This window comes from Pleurodeles waltl, chromosome 3_1, assembly GCF_031143425.1.
Source record: "Pleurodeles waltl isolate 20211129_DDA chromosome 3_1, aPleWal1.hap1.20221129, whole genome shotgun sequence".
Classification (NCBI taxonomy): domain Eukaryota; kingdom Metazoa; phylum Chordata; class Amphibia; order Caudata; family Salamandridae; genus Pleurodeles; species Pleurodeles waltl.
The window spans coordinates 558,619,516-558,646,308 of NC_090440.1; the positions used below are offsets into that span (position 1 = coordinate 558,619,516).

The 26,793-nt window shown below is 42.3% G+C and overlaps 1 protein-coding gene across 4 annotated transcripts in view; it reads left to right on the forward strand.

Annotated features, from left to right (window-relative positions):
• The window catches only part of SPG11 (SPG11 vesicle trafficking associated, spatacsin), a 579,875-nt gene that overhangs the window by 296,294 nt on the left and 256,788 nt on the right, over window positions 1–26,793 (forward strand). For all 4 annotated transcript variants that reach the window (XM_069222954.1, XM_069222953.1, XM_069222956.1 and 1 more), the window contains 2 exons: window positions 5,141–5,306; window positions 24,613–24,821. In XM_069222954.1, coding sequence (XP_069079055.1) covers window positions 5,141–5,306; window positions 24,613–24,821 — 375 coding nt within the window. The remainder of the gene's footprint in view (window positions 1–5,140; window positions 5,307–24,612; window positions 24,822–26,793) is intronic.

The following is a 26,793-nucleotide window of genomic DNA, read 5'->3' on the forward strand; positions in this document are numbered from 1 at the left end:
TTTCAACATTGGCGTATAAATGTTCAACTTTTAAGTCTACAGGGTACAATTCTATTTTTTTTGCAAGAGCACAGACCATGACTGTTTGTTTACGTATTTATCTATGCATGTGTTTATATTTTGTTTTATTTAGGGCATTTGAGCACTTTGCAAGAAGTGTTTATATTACAAGTGTCACAGTACAAAAGGCTTCATCATATAGACATACTGAGGTAGCCATACACAAATTAAGAAAGAAGACATTCATCCTTAGAAGTATCTTTGAAACATCAGGTGGTGAGGGCTTAGGTGATGTTCGTTGCGTGCTAAAGAGAACCATTTGAAGATCTATTTCAACATCTTCAGGGTGTGGAAGCATGAGATGATGACGACATTGACTTGAGCAGTCCTAATTAGTTGACTGTCAGTGACATTGCAGAGGTATTTGGAGTGAGTAGTGGGAAGGAATGAGGATGGTACCGAGTTCTGGCCACTGGGTGGAGTCCCACTGTGATGGTTTTCTACCAAAGATCACAACTTCTGCCTTGTCTGGGTTAAGTTTGAGGCAGGTGGTTTTCATTCAGTCAGTGACGTCGGTCATGATAATGTTGAACTTGGCCCTGGTGTTAGGGGTTTTGTCGGAGACGGAGAGTATTATCTGTGTGTCATTGGTGTAAGATAGGACATTGTTTCAGTGTGCGCAGATGATGCTGGTGAGCAGGATCATGTAAGTGTTGAGGGGGAGGGGGCAGGCTGAGAGATGATCTTTTTGATACTCCACAGATGTGGTTTTGGGCATCCCAGCAGGGCCAGGCTGACAGACTGGGTTCTGCCTGACAGGGAGAAAAATATCTAGTAGAGTGTGTATCATGACAGTTTCATGGAGTCAGTTGATAAGAATGGGTGGGATACAGTTTCAGTTAGGGCAGATAGGTCCAGTAGGAGAGGGCTCTGGTGTCTGTTCTGTTCATGATCATCCAGATTTTGTCTGTAGCAGGAATGAGTGTTGTTTCATGCTTTGCTGTACATTAAGAGCTGCCTTCAGAGGATCTAGTTGAATTTTTGAAATACATACAGGCAGGACATTTCCATAGTTCCATCTTCAAAATATCATTGTCTCTACTCCTATACTGAAGTCAGTGGCAGGAATAAAGGGTTGTATACCTTTCAAGAGTTTTATTTGGTACTGTTCTGTTTCTGTTATTCCTTTATGTGAGCATGAAGGCCCACATTTTTATGAATGATACAGCAAAGTCGATCCAAGTTTAGTCTGCGAAGAAGCTCTGCCAGAGATAGGTAAAAACCTTTTCTTTAGGGAGTTGAGCATTGGGTGGTGCAATGCCATTCAGGATTGCATATCCTGTAGTTTTCAAAACAAACATGCAGTGCCCTTTGAGCTAGGGAGAATCATGTAAAATTGACTAATAACCTCACAGAGATGATAATATAGATATGTATATCTGTGTAGCATAGGTTAAAGAGACTTAGGGAGTATAGTGTGGTATAGGTTAAAGAGAATTAGGGAGAGGATTGAACTATGGCTGCAGGTTTGGCTGGGTCTGCTGTGGGCTTCTTCAGTAGAGAGTTTACAGCTGTGTGTTTCCAGGCGTCTGGGAATTTGGAGCTGTTGATGGAGGTTTTGAGGATGTGGGTGAGAACTGTGCTGATGGTGGTGGATCCTTTGTTGAAGGCATGGTGGGGAGAGGGCTCTGACAAGGCCCTAGAGTAGATGGTCTTCATGATTGTTGTAGTTTCATATGTGATAATGGTGTCCCTTGAGTCAAAATGTGTTTTCTGTCTAGGATCTGCAGGCTGGCTGTGAGATTGCTGGGGTCCGTTTAATGGTCAGAGCTGTGATTTGTTGCTGAAGAAGTCTGAATGGTTGTTGTACAGTTCTTTCTTGAGATGGGTTGATTTTGCTAATGTTGGCTTTGGGAGTGGTGAATTCCTTGTTAATTGGGAAGATCTCCATGATGCTGTTGGAGCTGGCATTGATACGGTTTACTATGGCCTTCTGCTTGGTTTCCCTGATTTGCTAGTGGTAGCGACTCAGGTCCTTATCCACGTCTTCCTGGTCTGTTCTTCACCTCCATTCTAGCTGTTTGCAGAGCTGCTTGGTCATTCTGACTTCGTCCATGCACCAGCTTACCTTGGTACGTCTTCTTGCAGGTTGGCTTTCTTTGTGACAGGACGGAGTGTCTGCGCAGGCTGAGATCCAGTTATTAAAGTTCTTGATGTTGTTTGATAGGTTGCCGGTGTGCTCTGAGAGGTTCTGGGAGAGGACAGAAGCCCAATCGTTTACTGTTAAAATGTTCTACCATCTGCAGGGGGTGCAGTTGTGGGTTGTTCCTATGTGATGTGGGGTGTTGATTTTGAAACTGACGGAGTTATGATGAGTGTGGTTTTGTTGACTGTGATGTCATTGAATGAAGTGAGGACAGGATCCAGAATGTGTCCAGTGGTGGGGTTGGATAAGTGATGGGTGAGTCCGAGGTTCCTGAGTTGATGGGATAATTGATCTGAATCCTATGATATCACATGTGGCAAACAAATTGAACAGGTGAGTTTACCTCAGCCTCTCTTTGAAAGGCACAATCCAGCTAGTCCGGATGTTACAAATAGTTATTTGGAATTCTCAACTTACAAACGTACTAATACACACATCCAGTGCAGATTGACACTGACTACTTACTTCTGCATATTGCTGCACTCCAGATGTAGGTGTCTTGAACGTGGTAGACTAGATAATCCCTAGGGCCTATCCTTGCTGTATACGTTTAAAACCCTATTTCCTATGTTATATTACCCTTTGTTTATAGCCATTAAAATTTACTCACAAGATGCTTAATATTGATCCTTTAATAAAGGCTGCCACTCCAGATGGCATAATCATGGGATCCTTTTGGTGGTTCAGCAGTGCATTGGAATATCTGGGCTGCCGGTAAGCCCTCCTTAATAGACCAGTTACTTGTCAGTGGTTCACTTGAACCTTTTTATACCTTACTTACTAGTTTTGGTTTGGACTGTGGTTACTCCTGGCGATACCTTCAGCTATCACACAGCCTGCAGGCTGGCTGGTTCCTTTTACTGTATCAGGGTCTTCAATGTTGTATGCTACCTCGCGGTATGGGGCAGATTCAGAGATGTGATATCGGGGTTGTATGGTAAGTTTATAGATTACCTAATTTCTAAATTGGGTGAGTTCAGTTCTAGACTAATTGCAACTGACGCTACAAAGTGATTATTTGGAGGAAGATTAGTCCTAGTTAAACATTTCACATGACAGGTTTGTCTCGGAAGCAAGTGCAAAATATGTATACTTTAAAATCTTTCAGAATGGGTATTGGTCCCACTGGAGGCAACAGAGTCGCGCCACTTCCCTCAATCGAACCACTGGCAGTGAATGCAATTGAGGTGGGAACCATTTCATATCTATTTATTCTAAATTTGGATGATGCTGCGCGTCAATATGGGATGTGATGTCCTTTATTGACGGGCCTCTAATCCCTCTGTCAGCTCGCTTTGCCAAACTACATGATACATGAGACATAATAGGGGAGTTCACTCAAAATCGTAACTGAATCCTATGATGCACAGGAGGAAGGCTATTGTACTTACTTTTGATTAATCGGTGATATCATTGCTGCATGTATCTTTCTGCCAACATATAATTTATGTAGTCAATGACCTGTTAGATATGTTTGAGCAAATGCCCTCCTGACAACCCCAAAATATAAGTCTACAGTGTAGTGTGCAGATACAGACATTATACTGAGACTACGTCTTCTTTCTTGCCTCACCTATATAGCTGCAGTTACTGGGTTTATGCCCACCTCTCCCTGCCCCTAAACTATACCCAATCGTCCTTGACCTCTAATGTGCTTAACTGCTTGTAAAGTCACAATGTTTTGTTTGTACATTTATTTGATGATTCTTATTATAAGATACTGTGCTCCTTTTTTTTATTTAGATTTATATAACATACTAAATTGCATTCCCCATACTGTGGAGAAGCTGAGGTGGGCTTTTCTGAGTGGAATGTTCTTGGGTTACCACTTTAGGTGGTTACTCATTGTGCATCATTACTTTATATGGGCATGGCAGTCACATCTCCTGATATGTTTATTTAGTATTTTCATTCTCTTTTTCTGTTCCCCACCTCACACTTCCATTAGAGTAGTCCAAGGGGAAATGATCTTAGGTTAGTGCACAGTTTTATGCTGTTTTTTTGCGGCACTGATTCTTCTACATGTTTTATGAATTGTGTTGCTTTCCATTGTAACCACAAGTAAAGCATAGTTGCAACAAAATAAAAAGAAATGTTTACAATCTATATGAAGCTGTAGAGTTTGAGAGGCCACCAGCTCAGTATGTTTCGCATAACCTGTTGGAACGAAAATAAGGTATCACCCTTTCAGTTGTTGGCCAGTAGCTAGAGATGCATTGAAATACTGTGCTTTTGCCAGGTCCTGTGTCTGTGAGTGGTTCTAGAATGCCAGTGTCCACAGTAACTTGTGGGTGTAATATCGTCACTACCACTTCCAACTAGCTGTTCAACACAACAAAATACTGTGCCTAAAACAACACAGTACCGCATTTGTGTCTAAATAGGTGTGTTCTTATACCAACTTCACAAACTGCATGCATTGAGTAAAAATTGTGATTTTGTTGCAAAAGCCCCAGAACTCGGATTCACTTATTTCACAATAGATGTTCCTGCTGCTACAGTCATGTTTCTTACCATGCTATGACGCACGTTTTTACTTTTAAGACTATCTAGACTATTTTCAGGATCCAAATTGTGATGCAGCTTCTAAACATCAGAAAGGGATAGACCTCTGATTCTTAAAAATGACTGTACTTTTAGGGTACCTATATTTTACTCACATTGCTGTTAAGTCTCGTCTGTCCCTCCATGGCTTACTGGTGCTTGCCCTGATTTAACTTTATTTCACTTTTCTTTTGTTTCATGACTTCTGATTCTCCTGTTGCGATCTCTTTTTCCTCATTCTGTCCCAGTGTTACAGGTGCTGATACTCTTTCCTTACTCCCTCTTTCTTCCTTCTGGGCTCTACCCCTATTGCAATCTTTTTATTTCTTACAAATTCTGTCATGGTTGTTCCCGGTCCCTTTATTTTATGCTGTCATCTTGTGTTCACAGATATCTCGAATGACCTCCCTCATTTTTCGTCCCTGGATCTCGTAAATAAATATGCAGTAATTGAACGCCTTGATTTCTCCTATTATCTTCGTCACGGGCGCCCCTCATTTGCTTTTGGGAACTTCCTTGTGCAGCAGTTAGGAAGGAGCAAGTCCCCAAAGGAGCTGTGAGTATGGGGGGCTAGGGGTCAACAACTGTGACAGCTTTGAATTCAATATCTGTGCTGGGATGTGTGATGGCTGCGAGTATGGGGTGAGTGACAGGTGTGAGTATGGAGGACAGTGGCAGTGGCTGAAGCCTTTCTTTGCACTCACTGAGTCTAGACACAGTGCAGAGTTTGTTAAGTAGCACCTCGCATGACTCCAGAGTATGGAGTGGTGCACGTCAGTGTGAAGAAGTTAATGTTTTCAATTTTACACCACACCATTCCATGACAGAATTTATCATACAAGCTCATAAGGACCACCAGTATAGATATTTGAAGCTTCAGCAAAAGGGTATGCTTCTTCAAAAGAGGCTAAACAGTCCGCTATGAGAGACTCGTGTGCCTTCAAACCTTCAAAAGGAAGGCATTCTCCTGGCAAATCTTTTCTTGCCAGGTCAGATGCTTCTTTCCCATTTTTAGCAGGCCAGGGCACAGACAGACCTCCAGTGACATGCACAGGCTGCAAGTGATATCCCCTCACCTCTAGGAGACAGCCTTTCAAACATATCGCCTCTGGATCTTAGCAGTCCAACTACTCTGTGGAGAACTCCCTCTCTTCATCACTGAAAAATATGGAACTGGAACCAAGAGGAATAGTTTGGATCTTACTTTTATTAAACTTTTCCAGATTTTGATCCCACTGATGATGTTCAGAAGCCACTTTGGAGTGGTCGGTTTTCATATAGATTTTTCCTTTTGCAGAGCAGACTGATTTATTAGAGCAGATAGCTCTCACAGCTTGTAGCCTCACTGTCAAAAAATAAGGCATTAACATCTAATAAAAAAAACCTTCATATTGCAGAGGTCACATCCAAATACTTCATATCCATTAAAAATTCAGCCGCTTGTCTTCCATTTAAAATTCCATGCTTATTGATAATTGTCCCTAAAAAGGGTTTTGTGCCGGCAGTACCTACATTCAATCTATTAAAATGTGTAATTAGTTAAATCTTACATTCAAACAACATGTGCAGTTACTGTTGTTATCCAGAATTGTGTTCTTTACTGGAGAACACAGGAAGAATGGCTTTATCTCTGTTTAAAACTTTGGGCCTGCATGTCTCAGTGCTACATTGGTAAGGAATTGATATATGGAAACACCTCACTGCTATGCCAAGAACTTCTCGAACATTGAGTTGGTACCTTACTACTACTACCTCAAATTGTTTTCTCTGACACATGTTTTAGTTGGTGGCTGAAGCTCAGTTTTAGATATCATTGCTTGTTGGTTTGTGTTTACTGTATTTATTAATAACCTACTACATAAGACATAAAATATATTTCTGACATTTTGTGCCCACTTTAATTCAATGTGTATGATTTCATTTTGACAAAGGATGATGATTTATTGGTTTGCTGCAGTTCCCATCCGAGCCCAAAATCTAATTATATCGACACAGGTTAAGGCGGCTAAGTCAAATTTTATTCTTATAGCTTGAATCCATGCTGAATTTAATAGAGACAGCAAACTCCTTAGGCATTTGCCTTCCATCCCATCCAACTTTACCTCTTAAACATAGTAATTCTGCACCTTATTGAAATTGTAGGTGAATCATCCCAAGGTAGGTTGATAAAACCAGTCTTAGGGATGCAGCACCATGTTCTTTGCTGAATTTTCTAAGCCCACACACAGAGGAAAGAGTTCTTGCTCTGTTTCTTCCTTAACCACGTCCTAAGGTATTTGTACTTAATTGCTACCTCTCTTTTTTTTTTGCCTAGGTGCATGTGTATTTGGAATTTCCTTTCTCAATGCTATTACTCTGGTGTTATCCATATGTATCATCAATTGTTTCTTAATGCAATACTTACAAAACAACATCTAGTTTCCTGTGAAGACCTATTCCTATCCGAGCCATATTACAAGACTATCACCATATAAAAGGCACTGGATATGCGAGCCATTCATTTTAGGGTTAAACTATTATTCACAGCTAAAACTGTTGGTAGAGCCGCCAAAAATATTGAGAGTAATAGTGGGGTCAACTCACATCCCTGTCGCAATTCATTTTTGATTGATAGTTTATGAGACAACGCTCCTTCCATATCTACTTCACATTGTGCCACGTTTTCTCTATGTAATTAGTTTAAAAGAAGGCCTTTAGAGGGTTCTAATTTTGTTAGCATTTCCCTTAACAGTTCGCGGTCCACCAGATAAAAGCTGCAAGTAGGCAACCCTTTTGTTCAATAGATGTTTGTGCTAGTGACCACAGACTGAAGCAATATTCTAGGGTGGAATACCCCTCTTTGAAGCCTCTCTGTTCAATTGGTATTATGTCCCTTGATTTGGTCAATTCCTTCAGAAGGCCACAGTTTATTTTAGAAAATAGTTTTTCTCCACATCAAACAAATTTATCAGCCTTTACCTTTGTGGGCAATCACATCATCTTTTTTAAAAATTCACTTTATAATAGTTCCCTTCCAACTTTCAGGAATGTTTCCTGTTTTTATTATTCTTCGGAACATCTAGTAATGCACCCTGGCCCACCAATCAATATTTGTTTTAATTATAATGGCCAGTAGGTTGTCCGAGCCGGCCCCTCTTTTCAGTTTTAGTGACAATACTGTTTTCTTTATAATCGCAAATGAAAACTGGTCTATTATCTCATTTACTATTTTTAAAAAAAAGTATTTCATGCAGCTCATCAGCTTAGTTATTACAATAGATTTTCTGCTGGCAAGTTACCCAGGTTTCTTCCCCGACCAAATACTGCATCATTCCTAGCTCCTTATCCATCCCATATTGCATGAGTTGACATAATGTTTATACATTTTTTTGATCCTATCACATTGATCATTCTTTTCCAGCATGTTTCATAATGTGATGTTCAAAGCATGTGTGGCTGTAGATACACATGCTCTGCATACTCCTGCCATCTAGTGTTGGGTCCGGATGTGTGCAAGTTGTTTCTCTTCCAAGAAAATCCCTCGAGTCACGAGGTAGAGTGACATCTCCTTCTCGGTTATACTGCGCCTGGGCACCAACTCCCTTGTTAGATTGTTTGTTTTTCTCTGCTGTCGGGTTCAGACGTGTGTTCTAACGCTACGAATCGAGACCGTTGTTGGATCTCTCTTTCGGTTCTGCCTTATCTCTGTCAGTATTGTTAGCGGTTGCATTTTCTTCCCTTGTTTATCAAACCACTAATAGTCATTGAGTCGACTTAGTATTGTCGCTGCCCGGTAAGGGCCTCGCTCCTCAGAGCCTTCCATCTTCCACTTTAGCTCCATCTTCCAAACACTGCCCTCCCAGTGATGGAACAAACTCTGTTTAGCTTTTGCCTGCTTTCCCTCGCGAATACCCCAGGACTGACTCCAACCAGGTCTGTAACCTTTGTCTCTCCCCAGAAGACAGAGAGGCTGAGTGAGAAGCCTGACAAGTTTTAATTTCAAAGAAAACTCTGGGTGATTGCCGAGTACGCTAGAAATGCAGCACAGATTGGACGACGACACTCCCAACCTCTTTGAACAGCAGGGTGTCGAGCAGGAGCAAAACCTGTAGGCTTTGGTGGCTGAAGAAGAGGCCTTCTCCATCGTGGCCACCTCAGAATCAGACCCTGAGTTCGACTTTGCAATCACCAGTGTATCGATCCATATTTGTGCAGTGAGTACATTGCCCCCTGCCCCTCAGTGTCGAGTTGAATCCACCAAAACAATCACGCCTCCACAACAAGAGGCCCTCGGACCACCACTGCCTGTAGGCCATGATCGGCTCTGAGATTCCAGTATGGACCCACTGCCCTCTGGCTCGGCACGAAACACCACTGGCAGCCGAAAGCTTTGGTGCCAACAACCTCCTCAGCCTCCATTCCCTGAGGGGTGGCACTTTCGCTGATTGCTTCAGCGCCGAAACAAAAAAGTGCCTCACAAACTAAAACTTTGGAATTGTTGCCAGATAAGACTCCTGAGACCGTTGTGGAGCTCATTCTCTACAAACTGCAGGAAAGTCTGGACTCTAAACAGATCCAGATCCAACCAAAGACTGGAGGGATATTGGCAGAACCACCATCTTCTCAGTCACCACCTTCCCACTGGCAGCTCTTTTCAGGAGGGCTTGGATGTACCCATCCCACCTAAAACAAAGAAGTCAGACAAGGCCACCATCTCATTGTTGCCAACACCCCCTTCTCCACCACCTGTACATCCTCCATTATATTCTGTTATAGAGCCCCTGGACATCCCCCCCCAAGCCTCCCCTGCAGATGGCACCTGCCTACCTGACCTTGCAATTTACACTTTTCATGTACCCCAAGACTCTGACCCCTGAGGCATATATGACGTAGACCCCCCCAGCGAATACAGACCCAGAGCACGCCCCTCAACCTCTGATGACTCATCCACATATTAGGAGTTTATAGCGAGGGTGGCTGCTTTTGAAGGGCTACAGTAACACAAAAAACCTCTAGAATGGGATTTCTTGTTTGAAACTCTCTCAGCGACACACGGAGGCACACAATACCTGCCCATGCTGAAAGGCATGCTCAGACACATGAGGAATATCTTTAAGGACCTTGTCTGGGCATATGTTATCACCCCCAGGGTCGATAAAATAAAATACAAGGCCTCATCCTCTGACCCAGTATACATAAGGAGACATGTACCACTTTACTCACTAGTGGTAAAAAGTGCTAGAAAGCGAGCTAATTCATAAGCTTCAGGTGATTATATGACGGAACACCGAATTAAAAACAACTACTAACCTTAACAACGAGGTCGGAACACCGACCTCGTCCTTACTACTAATGATTTTACCACGAATGCCTTAACAACGATATTTCGTTGTAAAGGCATTCCTGATAAAATCATTAGCAATAGGCACCATTCACCCTACATCCCTCACCCCACCCCCCCAACCCCACCCCAAAACCTGAAACCTGCTGACCCCCCACCCACTCCCCAAAACCAAAAACGCCCCACCCCCCAACCCCACCCTAAAACCTAAAACCCCCTGACCACCCACCCACTCCCCAAAACCAAAAACGCCCCAACCCCCACCTCACCCCAAAACCTAAAACCCCCTGACCCTCCACTCCCCAAAACCTAAAACGCCCCACCCCCCAACCCCACCCTAAAACCTAAAACCCCCTGACCACCCACCCACTCCCCAAAACCAAAAACGCCCCACCCCCCCAACCCCACCCCAAAACCTAAAACCCCCCGACCCCCCACCCACTCCCCAAAACCAAAAACGCCCCACCCCCCCAACCCCACCCCAAAACCTAAAAACCCCTCACCCCCCCAACCCCACCCCAAAACCTAAAAACCCCTGACCCCCCACCCCCTCCCCAAAACCAAAAACGCCCCACCAACCCCACCCCAAAACCTAAAACCCCCTAACCCGCACCCCCTCCCCAAAACCAAAAACGCCCCACCCCCCCACCCCACCCCAAAACCTAAAACCACCTGACCCCCCACCCCCTCCCCAAAACCAAAAACGCCCCACCCCCCAACCCCACCCTAAAACCTAAAACCCCCACCCCCTCCCCAAAACCGCCCCACCCCCCCCAACCCCACCCCAAAACCTAAAACCCCCTGTCCCCCCACCCCCTCCCCAAAACGCCCCACCCCACCCCAATACCTAAAACCCCCTGACCCCCCACCCCCTCCCCAAAACCAAAAACGCCCCAACCCCACCCCAAAACCTAAACCGACCACTTACCTTCGCCAACTCCCTTCTTTGTACCTTAACCACGCATGTTCGTTGTTCAGAACATACGTAGTTAAGGCACAAAAATACGAAGTCGTGGTTAAAAAAAGCGTTGTTACGCTTTCGTTAACCACGACTTTCGTAATAAAAAGGTCGTAAAAAAGGATGTTTCCCGCTTCAGGTGGCATCCCACCACCTGAAAAAGAAAATACACAATTTGACGCTGCGGGCAAACCGGTTGCAGCACAGTCTACTGACCAGTGACGCATCGCTAGTTTAATGGAGTTGTTAATGCTCTGTGACCATGCTCACTGGGATGAGATGGAGTAACTCCTCCAGCATCTCCCAGACGAGCACAAGAAAAGGGGACAAGAATTAGTTGCAGAATGGAAACTAATGTTCGATGGCATGTGTAGCTGCACATGCTTTGCATAAGTCCGCCATCTACTGTTGGGCACAGTGTGTTACAAGTTGTTTTTCTTCAAAGAAGGTTTTCGAGTCACAAGATCAAGTGACTCCTGCTCTAGATGATATTGCGCATGTGCATCAAGTCCTTTGTGAGATTGTATTATTTTCGCCATCGGGTTCGGACGTGTTTCCTCTTGCTCTCATGGATCTCGGTTCTGTACTTCTGAACTTATTGTACCTTTCTCTAATTCTGTCGGTATATTTTTGATCCCGTTTCCTATTTATAGTCGATCTGATTTAGACCGTCGGGGTAGATTTTTCGCCCTTTTAGGGCCTATTCATTGTTGGGCTGATGGAACGAACTCTGTTTCGATTCTGTCCTCAATGTCACGCTAAATTTCTATACACCGACCAGCATTCGGTGTGTAATCTCTGTTTATCTCCCGATCATCGAGAAGAGACTTGCAACCGCTGCAGATTAGTTCGATCCAAGAATACTCTTGGGGACCAAAGAGCTCGTCGCATGGAAATGGCATCCAAGTCCACGGAAGACAAACCTAATATTTTCAGTGAGGAACACGTGCAGGAGGAAGCAGGACAGAGTAGGCATTTTCCATCAGAGACTCTGACTTCGAACAAGACTCCGATGCAGACAACCACTCCATACCTCTGGCGGAGTATGTGAGTACACCTGCCCCGTCACACTAACCAAAGACATTAAAAAAGACTCCAGCACTGGTCATTGGTCCTCTGCTGCCTTCGGGCCGTGGTCAGATCCGAAAAACAAGACCAGATGACCAATCTTCGGGTTCGGCACCAAGAACAAAGACCAAAGTGCACTCGCCATCAACAAAACAGACTGCTGCAGCTGTCTTGGTACCGAGCTGAAAACTGAAACATTATTTTCGGAGCTGACAAAATCTGTTAACAATTTCAGAGCCGATAATTTTGGTTCGAGTTAAGCACTCAGTGTCTAGACCTTCAGAGCCTAAAGCCATAACTAGTAAACCTACTACTTCTGCACAAGTATAATTGGATATACAACAAACTTTAGAAGTCATGGACACTAAACACAGAAATTTGCATATTCAGGAAGATACAGGAAGGATGATTGCTTCTTCTCCAGCGACTGTTAAGAGGAAATAACTTTTCAGGAGAACTTAGATGCTAGACCTCCACCAAAGAAGCTCTCAAAAGACAAGGAGAAAAGGCTATACAACAAAAACAGCTTTCAACACTGCATTCTACTGTTCTTCCTTCCACACCACCACCATCACCCACATATGAGACGCAGTTTTCAGCACAGACATCCTCAGCATCATCAAACATGGATGGTCTTAGTGATGTTCAGCAAGATACAGATCCGTGGGATCCATATGATCCTGATTCCATTCTGTCAAATGATCCAGACTTGTATCCTGCTATACCTTCTCCACCAGAACACACTACTGCATATAACCAGGTCATAGCCAGAGCAGCTGCCTACCATAATGTGCAGATGCATACAGATCATATTGAGAAGGATTTCCTTTTTAACACATTAACGTCTACACACAAGGAATCTCTATGTTTCCCAGTGCTCCCAGGAATGCTCGACATTCATGTGACATTTTCAAAGAACCATTGAAGGCCAGAATTATCACTCCTAGAGTGGATACAAAATATAAACTGGCACCCTCAGGCCCAGTTTTTATGAGGACTCGGCTATCACCTGATTCAATAGTAGTTAGTGCAGCAAGGAAAAGGGCCAACAGTCAGTCAACAGGAGATGCTCCTCCTCCAGATAAGTAGAGCAAAAAGCTAGATGCAGCAGGTAAAAGGGTAGCGTCACAAGCTGCAAATCCCTGGAGGGTAGCCAACTCACAAGCTTTCTTAGCTAAATATGTTAGGGCCCACTGGGATGAGATGGAAGAACTGTTGCACTATCTTCCACCAGAGCATCAGAAACAGGGACAACAAATGGTCACGGAAGGCCAAGCAATATCTAATAACGCTATTAGATGTGCTACAGGTGTGGCTGATACCGTAGCCAAAAGAGTCACCACCATTGTAGTCATCAGAAGACATGCTTGGTTAAGATGTTCAGGGTTCAAACCTTAGATACAGCAAGTTGTCTTAAATATGCCCTTTGACAAGGAACATCTGTTCAGCCCAAACGTTGACACAGCTATAGAGAAACTTAAGAAAGATTCTGAGATGGCTAAAGCGATGGATGCATTATACACCACACCCACCAGAGGAAGTTTTCGTAGGCCACAATTTAGAGATGGCTTCAAGCCATCAGCCACAGAAACTTCAACTTCCCAACAAAAACAGACCTCACAGTTTTACACAAGAGAATCGTTCAGAGGTTCCTAAAAAGGATCCAACAATGGAGGAAGAGGCAAACCATCCATTTCCAGAGGATCCTCTACCTCAACCAAACAGTGATTTACTCACCAGTCCCACAGCGCACACGTCTCCTATGGGAGGAAGACTGGTGCATTTTTACCCACAATGGCTTAACATCACTACAGACCAGTGAGTTCTGTCCATTATCCAACATGATTATTGTCTGGAACACATTTCCACTCCACCAGAAATTCCCCCTCATTCACACAGATTCTCTCAGGACCATCTCACTCTACTGAAAGAGGAGGTATAATCACTACTACTCAAAGGAGCCATAGATATATTACCTATTTCCCAGCAGGGATCAGGAGTATATTCACTATACTTGCTGATACCAAAGGAAAATGGCACATTAAGACCAATTCTAGATCTCAGGCCTCTCCATCTGTGCACCCTTTCATAACACTTTCAAATAATCACTATACAAGATGTCATTCACCTACTACAAAAAGGGGATTCTATGGCAGCATTAGACCTCAAGGATGCCTATTTCCACATTCCCATACATCCAGCACATTGCAAATATCTAAGGTTTGTCATTGCAGGAAAGCACTACCAATTCAAAGTACTACCATTTGGAGTAACAACAGCACCAAGGGTGTTCACCAAATGTTTAGCTGTAGTTGCTGCATTCCTGAGAAGACAACACATACATGTCATCCCATATCTAGACAACTGGCTCATAAAAGCCAGTACAATCCAGGTTTGTCAACCACATACTCAGTATACCATAGATCTCCTACACAGTTTGGGATTCACAATCAGTTACCTCAAATCCCACCTGCAACCATCACAAATACAGCCGTATCTGGGAGCAATTCTGAACACTCAATCAGGGTTAGCGTATCCAAACCCAGTAAGGATTCAAGCATTTCACAATTTAATATCTCAACTATAACACAACCACACTTATACAATAAAGTTAATGATGAAACTAGTAGAAATGATGGCTTCATGTATAGCGATAGTTCCAAATGTAAGACTGCACATGCGGCCACTACAGCAGTACCTTTCTCAACAGTGGTCTTAGTCAGAGGGTCAGCTTCAGGCTCTAGTGCTGTTGGACAGCCAGACTCGCCGCTCTCTGCAATGGTGGAATCACACCAACCTCTCAAAAGGGCGGCCCTTTCAGAACCCTTTGCCTCATACCACTATCACAACAGATGCATCACAGATAGGTTGGGGAGCTCATCTCAACAACCTTACCATACAAGGTGAATGGGACTCCAACCAACAGACTTATCATATAAATTACTTGGAATTACTAGCAGTATTCCTAGAACTGAAAGATTTTGTGATACATAAGGTAGTGTTAATACGTACAGACAATATGACAATGTATGTTCTGCAAAAACAGGGGGGGCAACGCTCATCTCAATTGTCCTTTTTAGCTCAGACAACTTGAAAGTGGGCGATTCACATTCAATTAGTGGCAGAGTATCTCACAGGGATGGTCAATCAACTAGCGAACCTGTTAAGCAGGATGCAGCAACAAGTCCAGAAATGGGAAATTCACCCACAGGTAATTCAAAAATACTTTCAAATGTGGGGAATCCCAGACATAGACCTTTTCACCACAAAAGAAAACTCAAAATGCCAAAGCTTCATATCCAGGCACCCAGACCCCCAATCCAACGGCAATGCTGTATGGTTGAACTGGTTAGGGATTGACAAGACCGTGTCCAGTCACCTGAATTTCAGGTTCCACGGGAGCGAAGAGAATAAAACCCTCACCCTTAAACACTATTCTCTTGTATCAGAAATGAACAGGGAACGAGCGAATATCCTCCAGGGAAAAGGGATAGGGAACAGGGATTTGGGAAGTGAAGAGAAACAAAACACTGGTTCACAAAGGAGCGTCACTGTAGTTCTAAGAAAGTTGCCTCTAGGCTTGGTGAAGGAATTCTAAGACCAAAAACAAATCAAATCCAAAAGACCTACAAATATCATAGAGTCTTTCAGCAAAATAACAATAATTATTATCATTCGATTGGGCAATCACCTAGTCTTCCAGCAAAGTCACAATAATTATTAGCGCTCAATTGCTCAACTATTAAGCACTCTTTTGTAACTCACAACAAAATCGTGATAAAATCTAATTTATGAACTTGTCTTTTGTTATTCGTTTTCACACAATTGACTTGCTCCAAAACAATCTGAATAAATGTTTAAGTTTGCATAGATAGCTAGCGATGCTTTCAGGAGTTCACAAGACTTAACTTCAATGCTACTTTTAAAAATACTTCTCAAGCTGTCTTTGAAAAATAGACTTGTATCACGGGTTTCTCAGGATCAACGAATGTCTTTCATAATGCACCAAAAGGTCACTAACCTCAAGAAGGCTGAAAACAGGGAGGCGAGAGGGGAATTACTCACAAACCGACTTCTCCTGGAATGTTTTGATTATTTGAGGAAGATGGAATATTGGTTGTACATTCTCCAGCCGCTGCGAAAGTAATCCGCTCCAGAGAGGAAAGCTCAGATGAAGCCTCACACTGAAAAGACGATTCCTGAAAGAATCACGGAACTCTAGCTGAGCCGGGAACACCTGTGAGCGAAGAAAGACTCAAAGCCAGGCATAGGAAACACCTTGGCAGTTCTATTTATAGACTGGTGAAGAGACATCAGACACATGCTGGTGATGAGTCATTAATCACTTCTGATGATTCATATGAAGGAATTCTGGCGATGAGTCATCAGACACATGCTGGTGATGAGTCATCAAACACTTCTGATGATTCATATGAAGGAATTCGATGTCTCCATAAACCACTTGACACACAGTTCACAAATCGAACAACACTTGCTTTTATCAATATAAACAAACATGCAGTGTAGCGATCCTCACAAGTTACAGGGAAGTGCTGTGCTGTAAACACATTCATGACATGTTTCATTGTTCTTCATACATGCTGATTTATTTTGTGAGGGTGCAGCAAGAAGCTTGCTTGTGTGAGTGCGAGTCCTAACAGGGATATTTGCTTACACTTTTCCGCCTCTCCCACTCATTCCATTTCTGATAATAAACATGAAACAAACTTCACTCACTATGATTCTCTTAGCTCCCGCATGAGCACGTCAGCATTGGTACACAACACTATTGAATCTGTCAGTGGTACCACATCACAAGTAGCCAAAGAGACCAGATCTGTTGACTCAAAGGAGAGGCCAAATCGGGCACGCAAATCCCAGTACACTCAATCTTGCGATATAGCTCCTGCAGTCATAGAGTTTGGTTACCTACAACTTCCACCTGAATGTATGGATGTTCTAAAGGAAGCACGCAAACCCACAACTAGATAATATTATGCTGCCAAAATTGAAACATTTTGTGTATTAATGTCAACCCAAAAATATTGATCCACTTAACGCTTCAGTACAAGATATTGTCTGCTATTTGTTACACTTACAAACAGCAAGTCTAGCATACTTCTCTATTAGCCTTCATTTAGCAGCTATAGCTGCTTACCTTCAAAATAGAACACATGTTTCCCTATTTAGAATTGCTGTTATAAAAGCTTTTATGGAGGGGCTTAAGCGAGTTATTCCACTTAGAGTTCCTCCAGCTTCTGCATGGAATCTTAACATTGTACTCACTAGACGTATGGGCCCACCATTTGAACCCATGCATTCTTGTACTCTACAGTTTCTCTCATGGAAGATTGCTTTCTTAGTAGCAATAAGTTCTTTAAGAAGAGTTAGTGAGATTCAACTGTTCACGTTAGAAGAACCTTTCTTTCGAATCCATAAAGACAAATTAGCTCTTAGAACAAATCCAAAATTCCTACTGAAAGTAGTTTCACTTTTTCTAATCAGTCAATCAGTGGAAGTGCCACTCTTCTTTCCACAGGCAGATTCAGTTGCTGAAAGAGCTCTACGCACCCTTGATGTTGAAAGAGCTCTCATGTACTACATAGACAGAACAAAAGATTTTAGAAAATCAAGACAACTCTATGTAGCATTTTCAGAACCTCACAATGTTAATCCTATTTCAAAAATGAATTAGCCAGATGGAATGTGAAGTGTATTCAAACTTACTATCTTAAGGCTAAAAACAGTTACCAGTAGCTCCTAAAACACATTCCACTAGTAAAAAAGGAGCTTCAATGGCATTCTTAGGGAAACCAATAGCAGACATATGTAAAGCTGCTACATGGTCTACATCACACACATTTATTAAACACTACTCTCTAGGTGTGTTAGCTTGGCAAGAATCAAATGTTGGACAGGCAGGACATTATTTCAAGCTACTCCAACTCCTACAGGCTGACCACTGCTTACTTTGGAGGGGACTGCTTTACAGTCTACTCAAAGCATGTGTATCTACAGCTACACATGCCATTGAACGGAAAATGTTACTTACCCAGTAAACATCTGTTCGTGGCATGTAGTGCTGTAGATTCACAAGTGCCCTCTCTCCTCCCCAGGAGCCTGTAGCTGTGGCAGTACAATATATTGTAAATATGTATAAACATTGCATGGACATTTCATTTCTTTACTATCTATCTGCATATACATGTACATATTCTTTACTTCACCCGCCTGCAGGAAAACAATCTAACAAAGGACTTGATGCCCATGTGTACTATCATCGAGAGGAGGAGTCACTCAATCTTGTGATTAGAAAACCTTCTTCGAAGAAAAACACTTTTAACACTCCGAGCCCAACACTAGCTGGCGGACTTATGCAAAGCATGTGAATCTACAGCGCTACATGCCACGAACAGATGTCTACTGGGTAAGTAACATTTTCCTTCCAACACGTCCATTAGCTGTACCCTGGACTCTGCTGACACTGCAGCCAGGAGTATTAACATAAGTGTACTCCTTTGTAGACATACATGGCTGCGTATCGCCAGTTTTAACCCTGATGTTCAGCAGAACATTCTTAACTCCTGTTTTGATGAAGAACATCTCTTAGGCCCACAAATCGGTACAACATTAGAACAAAATAAAAAGGACAGAGAAACAGCTAAGTCCATGGGAGCGCTCTTCAAAACCCCTGCTTCTAGTAGCTCCTTTCTTTGCTCTACTTACCACGGTGGCTCAAAGACCGCCACCCCGGAAGCCTCCGCCTCCTATCAGCGTGGCCAGAGTCAGAACTCTTCCACAAAGTCCTACTATAGGAACTCCTATAAGGCAAACATCATCAAGGGAAGAGACAAGAGTACTTCCCCACGTGGCGCCACGACCACTAGTAAGCAGTGACTCACTTTCCTCAGACCAGTGGGTGTTGGATATTATCCAACATGGTTATTGTCTGAAGCTTATTACCACACCATCCAACTGTCCACCCCACACTCATTGGCTCTCATTGGATCATGAAACACTACTCAGACAGGAAGTCCAAGCACTACTTTGCAGAGGAGCAATAGAACCCGTCCCTCTCCAACACCAAGGTCGGGGTGTACACTCTCTATTCTATAATAACCTGTCGGCCCATATTCGCAAATATTTTGCATGTCCCAAATTGCGAATTCCTAACTGGAATTCGCAATTTTGGGAAATGCAAGGTCCAGGGTGCTGGAGGACTAAGGCCCCCTCTGCTGCACCCCAAAACATTTTTTTACAACATGTAAGGTGCACACATGCCAAAAGGGCATGTGTGCTTTACATGTGAAGTTTAAAAAATGCATTTTAAATGCATTTTTAAAATTTGCACATGGTTACCACCAAGTTCAACTTGGTGGTAATAGAGATTCCTTAATGCCCAATTCGCATTAAGGAATTGCTTCTTACATGTGCTTTAGAAATCGCAAATAAGTCTTACTTATTTGCGATTTCCTATTTAGAGAGTCGCAATTTGCGACTCCCTAAACAGGGTCGCAATTTTAAGGAATAGCTATTTTAGCGATTCCTTAAAATTGCATTCAGAATGCCTTTGATACATTCTGAAATGGCTTTTTGCATTCGCAAACGGGCATTCGCACCATTTCCAAATGCAAAAAGCTTTGATACATCTGGCCCTTTGTCTGTTGCTGTCATTGAGAACAAATCAGCCCTTTCACAGCCACTGTACAAAACATTGCTTCTTGCTTCATTTACAAAAGTCTGGATTAACATTTACATCTACAAGATTAAATCTTGCTGCAATGGCTGCCTGTCTACAAAATAGGCAGCACCTTTCTTTGTTCAAAGTGCCAGTGATTAAAACCTTCATGGTGGGGCTCAAAAGAGTTATTCAACCAAAAATTCCACCCACACCCTCATGGAACCTTAATGTTGTTCTCACAAGACTCATGGGCCCTCCATTTGAACCCCTACACTCATGCCCCTTTCAATTCCTTTCTTGGAAGGTGGCAGTTGCAGTTGCCATCACCTCACTTAGATGTGTTAGTGAGCTCTAGGCTTTACCTTTGGAAAAACCTTTCTTCCAACTGCATAGGGATAGAGTGGTTCTTCACACCAACTCTAAATTTCTTCCGAACATGGTTTCTCAATTTCATCTCCACCAATCATTTGAGTTACCAATTTTTCCCTCAACCAGATACTGTGCATAAAAAGCTCAACATAAATTAGATGTTAAAGAGCAATTATATTCTATATTGATAGGACTAAAACTTTCAGGAAAACTAAACAACCTTTTGTTGCTTTTTCTCCACCACATAACAGCAACCCTATATCCAAGTGAGGCATAGCCAGATGGATAGTAAAATATATTCTAACTTGTTCTGCTGAAGCCAAAATACTTTTACCTACACCTCCTAGAATTCATTAGACAAGGAAAAAGGGAGCATCTATGGCTTTTCTAGGAAACATTCCCAAAGCTGATATATGCATGGTCCACACCACACACCTTCACCAAACATTATTGTGTGGATGTTTTAGCACGCCAACAAGCCAATGTAGGTCAAGCAGTGCTATGTACTCTTTTTCAGACAACTGCCACACCCACAGGTTAGCTACTGCTTTTGAGGGGGACTGCCTTACAGTTTCTGCAGAGCATGTGTACCTACAGCCACACATGCCTCGAACAGAATATGTTACTTACCCTGTAAGCATCTGTTTGTGGCATGTAGTACTGTAAATTCACATGCTCCCACCCTCCTTCTTGGACACCTGTGCCCGCTGCAGTTTATTCTACTCTATCCCACACGGACATCTCAATACCTATACTTCTTCTACACTCCATTCTCACCCTCCTGCGGGAAAACAATGCAATAATGGAGTCCATATCTATGCGCAGTATCACCGAGAAGGAGTCACTCTACTTTGTGACTCAAAAGACTTTCTTTGAAGAAAAACAACTTGCACACATTCGGATCCAACACCAGATGGCAAAAGTATGCAGAACATGTGAATCTACAGCACTACATGACACAAAAAGATGCTTCCATGGTAAGTAACATATTCCTTATTAGTGATTTAATAATGTTTAACAGTCTCTTTTTATATAGTGATGGAGGGTTTCTGTCTCATAGTCATACCTAAACTACACTCTCCATCATTCCTTAACTTAACCTTCAATTCCTTTTCCTTTTGCTTAGCATTATTTAATTCTACCTTCAAGCGTTTAACTATTTGCCTGATGATATCCTTGTGCCACCTTATAAAATTAGACTATATAAATTACAAGAGCTGTTCTTATACCAGTCGGAACCCGATCTTATCACAAATAATCAAATCAATGGCTCACCTGGAATTCCATTATGCACTTATACAAGTATGGCAACATAAATTGATGGCAAGCAATTAATGCATGCACGACAACCACACAATGGCCCCAAGAGTGAAATATCAATTAAGCTTTACATTTAGATGTTATGGACAAAGAGTAGAAAACATAACATACATAAATAGTCACAAAAGGACAACAATTGTGCAGGGTATCACAATGTGAAGAAACGCACAGGCTGGCAGCAGTTCTCAGAAGTATGTGATTATGATTCCGGACCTTGCCAGTCGACTTGGACATCCATTCAACTGGCTCTGTTGAAGACTTTGCATAGAAGGGCCTGTTCTGGGAGGTTCCTGTGCTTATTAAGCACACACTAGTAAGTATTTACCATTTCCATTCCATCACCATTATGGGTCACTTGCACTTTGTGAGTGCTCATTTACATGGTTCCTCACATATTGTATGCTAGCTGCAACAATGTATCATACCTTCATATTTTATACCTGCAGGTAACCTGAGATGTCCCTCATTCTGTGGCTTCTCGTTCTCGGGTGCCCCTCCCTTTCTGTGTGCCCTATAGAGAACCCAGTTATTCAAACGAGGTTGAAATGTGTCAACCTTTTAGTACCTGACTGATGTTGGCATGAATAATTCAATTTTCATATAAGCCGATCATATGTGTGCTGTAGAACACATACTTGAAATTGTACTTTTCTATATAATCTACAATATATTCTGTGTGTTTCTTTATATCTGGACACTGTGCACCAGTGTTGTTTTGTTTGTTACTATGTACATGTTATGTTGCTCCTCCCATTTTTAAATTAACATTAGCCATTTAGAAATATATACAGATGGGTGTGCTTCCACTTTTAATGTAAACACTGCTGGCCTGTCCTGCATTATGCTATTTTTCTTTCTTTTGATCAGTCTCACTAATGGTGCTGTGTAAATATTTATTTTAATTTTTGTGCAAAGGTCTGTAAATGTGTTTTTTAAGATGATAAAACATCATTGTTTAATAATATAACTTCAGAAATACCTTGCCAAAGTTTTTGCATCAGGAACAATATGTCCAGCAGGGATGAAGTTGAGGTGGCGGATGCCTAGAGATTCAACAAAGAGTGTAAATTAGGTACTCCAGGTCCTTCCTTATTTGCCTAAGGGTTTGAAGGGGGTAAACTCACCATTATTACTTGTTTGTCAGTTTCCCACTTGTTCAGAATTCCTGTTTATGCCATCTAGACTCTCATCCGGTTCCCCTTGTATATGTCCATCTATAGCAGCATAAATATGAGAATGAGGACAATCTTGGTTCAGAGAGAGCCTCAATAGTATCATCCAGCAATGACTGAGCTAAGGCTAAACCTGGTGTTGATTGAGTAACTCTTCTTCAAGTCTTCACTTGTGTTATTTCCTTTAATAAGTGAGACTTTGTTTTGTACATAGCTCATTTTACTGTTAGTATTTTTCCCTAAATTATTTATTGACTTAAGCAAAGGTGAAGGTTTCAATCCTGTAGATACATTCCATTTGGCTCTGCCAGACACATTGTTTCTCCTTCATCCAAAGTTGAAGCGTTTCTTCTAATGAGTTCTGCTGACACTGAAGCTATTGAGACTCTACTTCCAGCAGTAGACGATCTACCCCATGCTCCTCCTCTTCTCTTTTGTTCTGGGTTTACTACCCTCCATGATTTGGATTTATTTGAAAGCATTTTAACTAAAATGCAATAGTATTATCCTTTTGTTATCTCTTATGAGCGCTTCTTGACCTTACATGCAACCTGTTATTGTTTAAAGTTAGCTACTCCTTCTTAACTGTAAAATTGGTATGGTCTTGGGTTTTGCAATAATCTTAACACAAATCATAAAAATCGTAAAATATGATTGTAGCTTGAGCTCATTCTATTATTGTTTACACCATCCTTGCCAATGTCACTACCTCAACTCACAGCAATTCTCCAACTTGTCAAAAGCTGCAAAATATACTGCTAGTCTTTGTATTACAATGCCCCTCGTCAGCTGTTTTTGAGTAAACCTTTAGGAGCAACAGTGCTCAGCAGCTGTGAATTTACAACGCTTGTGACGTGGACAGTCAGATGTGTGCAGGCATGAGCCTGGGTTGTTTCTCAGCTTGTAGTTATGAGACTGCATCTATCTGAAGCACACAAAAGTAACCACAACTGTCATCAACCTTGTGGAGTCGTACTCAGGGATGAGTGACAAGGGTCAGGATCAGCATAGAAGATTGGCTTTCTGTAACAACATAAATGATGACTTGCCACCTCTTCCCCACTGCCTAAATGGCAGTGATCAGAGAAAAAAACAATCATCAGACCATTGCTAATTAGTTACAATAGAATAACTAAGGCAGCCCTGTTCTCCATCCCTCTACACTTCATTGTTCAAAGTTACACCCTCTGTCTAAGGAATGCAAGCTGTCCTCTTCCACTATCTCAAGCCTGCACTTCAGCTTCCATCTTGTTCTTTGTTGTATCAGTGGTACACAAAATGGATCCCACTGGTCTCTGCGGCCACACATCCGAAAACAATTTGGAGTCCTGCTACCAGTCACCAGTCGCACAATACGCACATGATTCTCACATGCACATGTGGTCCTTGTACATACTCCACGTATCCCTGAACAGAAAACTGTCTGGTCAGTTCTATCAAACAGAAAAAAGGTAAGCTGCCCCCATTGCTTAACGTATATAATATTTGGTATGGAGAAGATACATTGGGCTTCCCTCCAAACCCCATATGTATAGTTTGGGTCTCTAAACTTTAATAAAAAAACTTAAGGCTCAGCACGTGGACATGATTGTTGTGTATTCTAGGTCAAAAAATATCAAGATACCAGATAACCTACAGATCTGATCACACAATGCAGTAGGGTATCCAGTTCTAACACAGCAGAGGTCATTGTGGGTTTACTTGCTACATAGTTAAGACTTCTTCGTTGCTCTGTGACAAATTGGATAGGTTACTAGGAAGATTTCTGAGGGTCATCCAGTGGATGGGGGTGTAAAGGAGGTTCAATGTGAACTAGCATTACTCATACTTAACTTGTTACCTCAGTTTAGTTTGGGCTTTACTGAGCACATGGATACTTGAGAGCAAACATTTTGGAAGGAATTTGAGGCTTTTCAGTTTTGTAGAGATGATGTGCATTTATCGTGTTTTTGTTTGTGTTTTCCATCCAACCAGAATCCAGCAGGCTGGTTTCGAGGTGTATGCCTTGGCTCTCTCATCTTTTGGTGCCCCGTCTGTCATTGCAGCCTGCATTTGCTTTCTGGAGCTACTGGGTCTGAACAGTCTGAAGCTTCGCATTGACATGAAAGTGGCCAACGTAATTCTTAGTCACAAATCTGGAAACGTGGACGAGCCTCAGCCCAGCGACCTGCGAGATGCTCTAGGTATTATCCGATCACTTGTAACCTATGTGCAACAAGATAGCTACTGAAGGCTATGCTGTTATATGGCAATGCTTCAGTCCCTGCAAGCTCCTGTTATGTTGCAATGCTGCAGTCCCTGGAAGCGCCTCTGTTATGTTGCAGTGCTGCCATTGCTGCAGGCACCCTTATACTGCTGGCTGGAAATTTTCACTACAGTTCAGCTTTCTGTAAGGTTTCCTGATTTGCACTGCCGCTGTTGCTGCAAGCTGCCCTACCGTACTACAGTGACGTCATCTTTCCTGTTATACTGCCACAATAAGAACTTATAATAAAACAGTGCTCCTGTCCCTTTAAGATTCCATACGATACTGAGAGCTTCTATCCATACGTACCTACATCTAACAATTTAATACTTCTGTTTTCTTCTTCTTGCTTCTTTGGTATACTGAAATACTGCTATCCTTCCACATTTCCCTTGTATACCTCAACAGTACTATCTCTGCAGGTTTCTGCTGCACAGGCCATGTTATCTTGATGGAGTGTGGCTATCCCATGAAGTGTCCCTAGTATGCAGACATTTTCTATCCCATCCGCCTTGCCTGGTATACTAAATAGTGCTATCCCAGCAAGACCTTTGATTAGACTGTTGCACTGCCTTCCTGGAAGCTGACGCTATTTTTACTACAGGGTTGCTGTAGGAAAAAGCTCTGGTGTTCTTTGAGAAGTAGAAGCCATGGTGCATTTGTGAACTGTTAGTGAGATATCACACTGCCCCTGCAGTAAGGGTACACTTGACTCGCCTTGAGTAGAGCTTTGCGTATTGTTATTCCCAGGATAACAACGTAAGGGTACACTTGACTCGCCTTGAGTGGAGCTTCGTGTATTGTTATTCCCAGGATAACAAAAGCTTGTCTTGGCGGAAGCTCTATTGGCTTTTTGGCCCATAAATTATGGAATTCCTTACCTCTTGATTTGAGGCAGGAGGGCTCCAAATTAGTCTTCCGTAAGAAACTCAAGATGTGTGTTTTTTAGGCCATCTTAGGGGCTAGCGTGTTATTTTTTGGGGTTGGGTATGGACACTGCTCATTTAGCGCAGGAACACTCAGAGTAACCGTGCACTTTATAAATCACTTTATTATTATTATTAGTAGTGTGCGCAGCAAGAAAATCCTCTCAGAAATGTGCAGCAGTTACAGCAAAAGAAATAAACAAGCATTGGCAGGACTAACAGGTCTTGCTTTAAAGGAATGTTCTGTGGTATTGTGAATCATTATAGGTAAATAGCATGTGAATGGGTGTGTATTTGTGTGAAAACAAAGCATGTAGAATATTATTAGTGTAGGTTGAAAGGTCAGATGACAGTTGCACTGTCAAGCCAGACCTAAAATATATGTAGGTTTCTGATTGCCCTCCTCCCATCTGTACTGCTGAGAGAGAAAAAGAACATAAATTATCTAAGAAACTTTAATAGCATTACAGTGTCATGTGTGTGCCTCTGAAAGTTCAAGCTCAGGCAGTTGGATAAATAAAATGATCACAACTATGGGAAGGGTAGGCACTTTTGTGGAGGGGCACAACTTCTGCCCAATCAAAACATGTACTCCTGGCAACCGAGATGTAGGTATAGCTAAAGCCCCTCTCTTGGTAACTCACATAATTGGCGACAGCTGCACTATCAAGCCAGTCCATAAAAACGTAAGGAGCACACAAAGTAAATACAATTAGTAAAATGTAACAGAAACATAAATCAGAAAGGAAGAAAATTAGTGCAAGAGATAACACAATTTCCTGATGGTAAACAACACTGAGAAGAACATGAGAGGTGGAAAATAGTCTCTGAATACTTGCACCAATGCAAGAGAGCCTTGTACCAAAAGTGTAGACCAGAGGGCAGCACCAAGCATATTCAGTAGGGAACCTCAGTGCTAAGGTGTTACCAGAGACCAGTGTTGCTCTGTGAAGTCATCTACCTGTGTGATGCAGACTGCCTTTT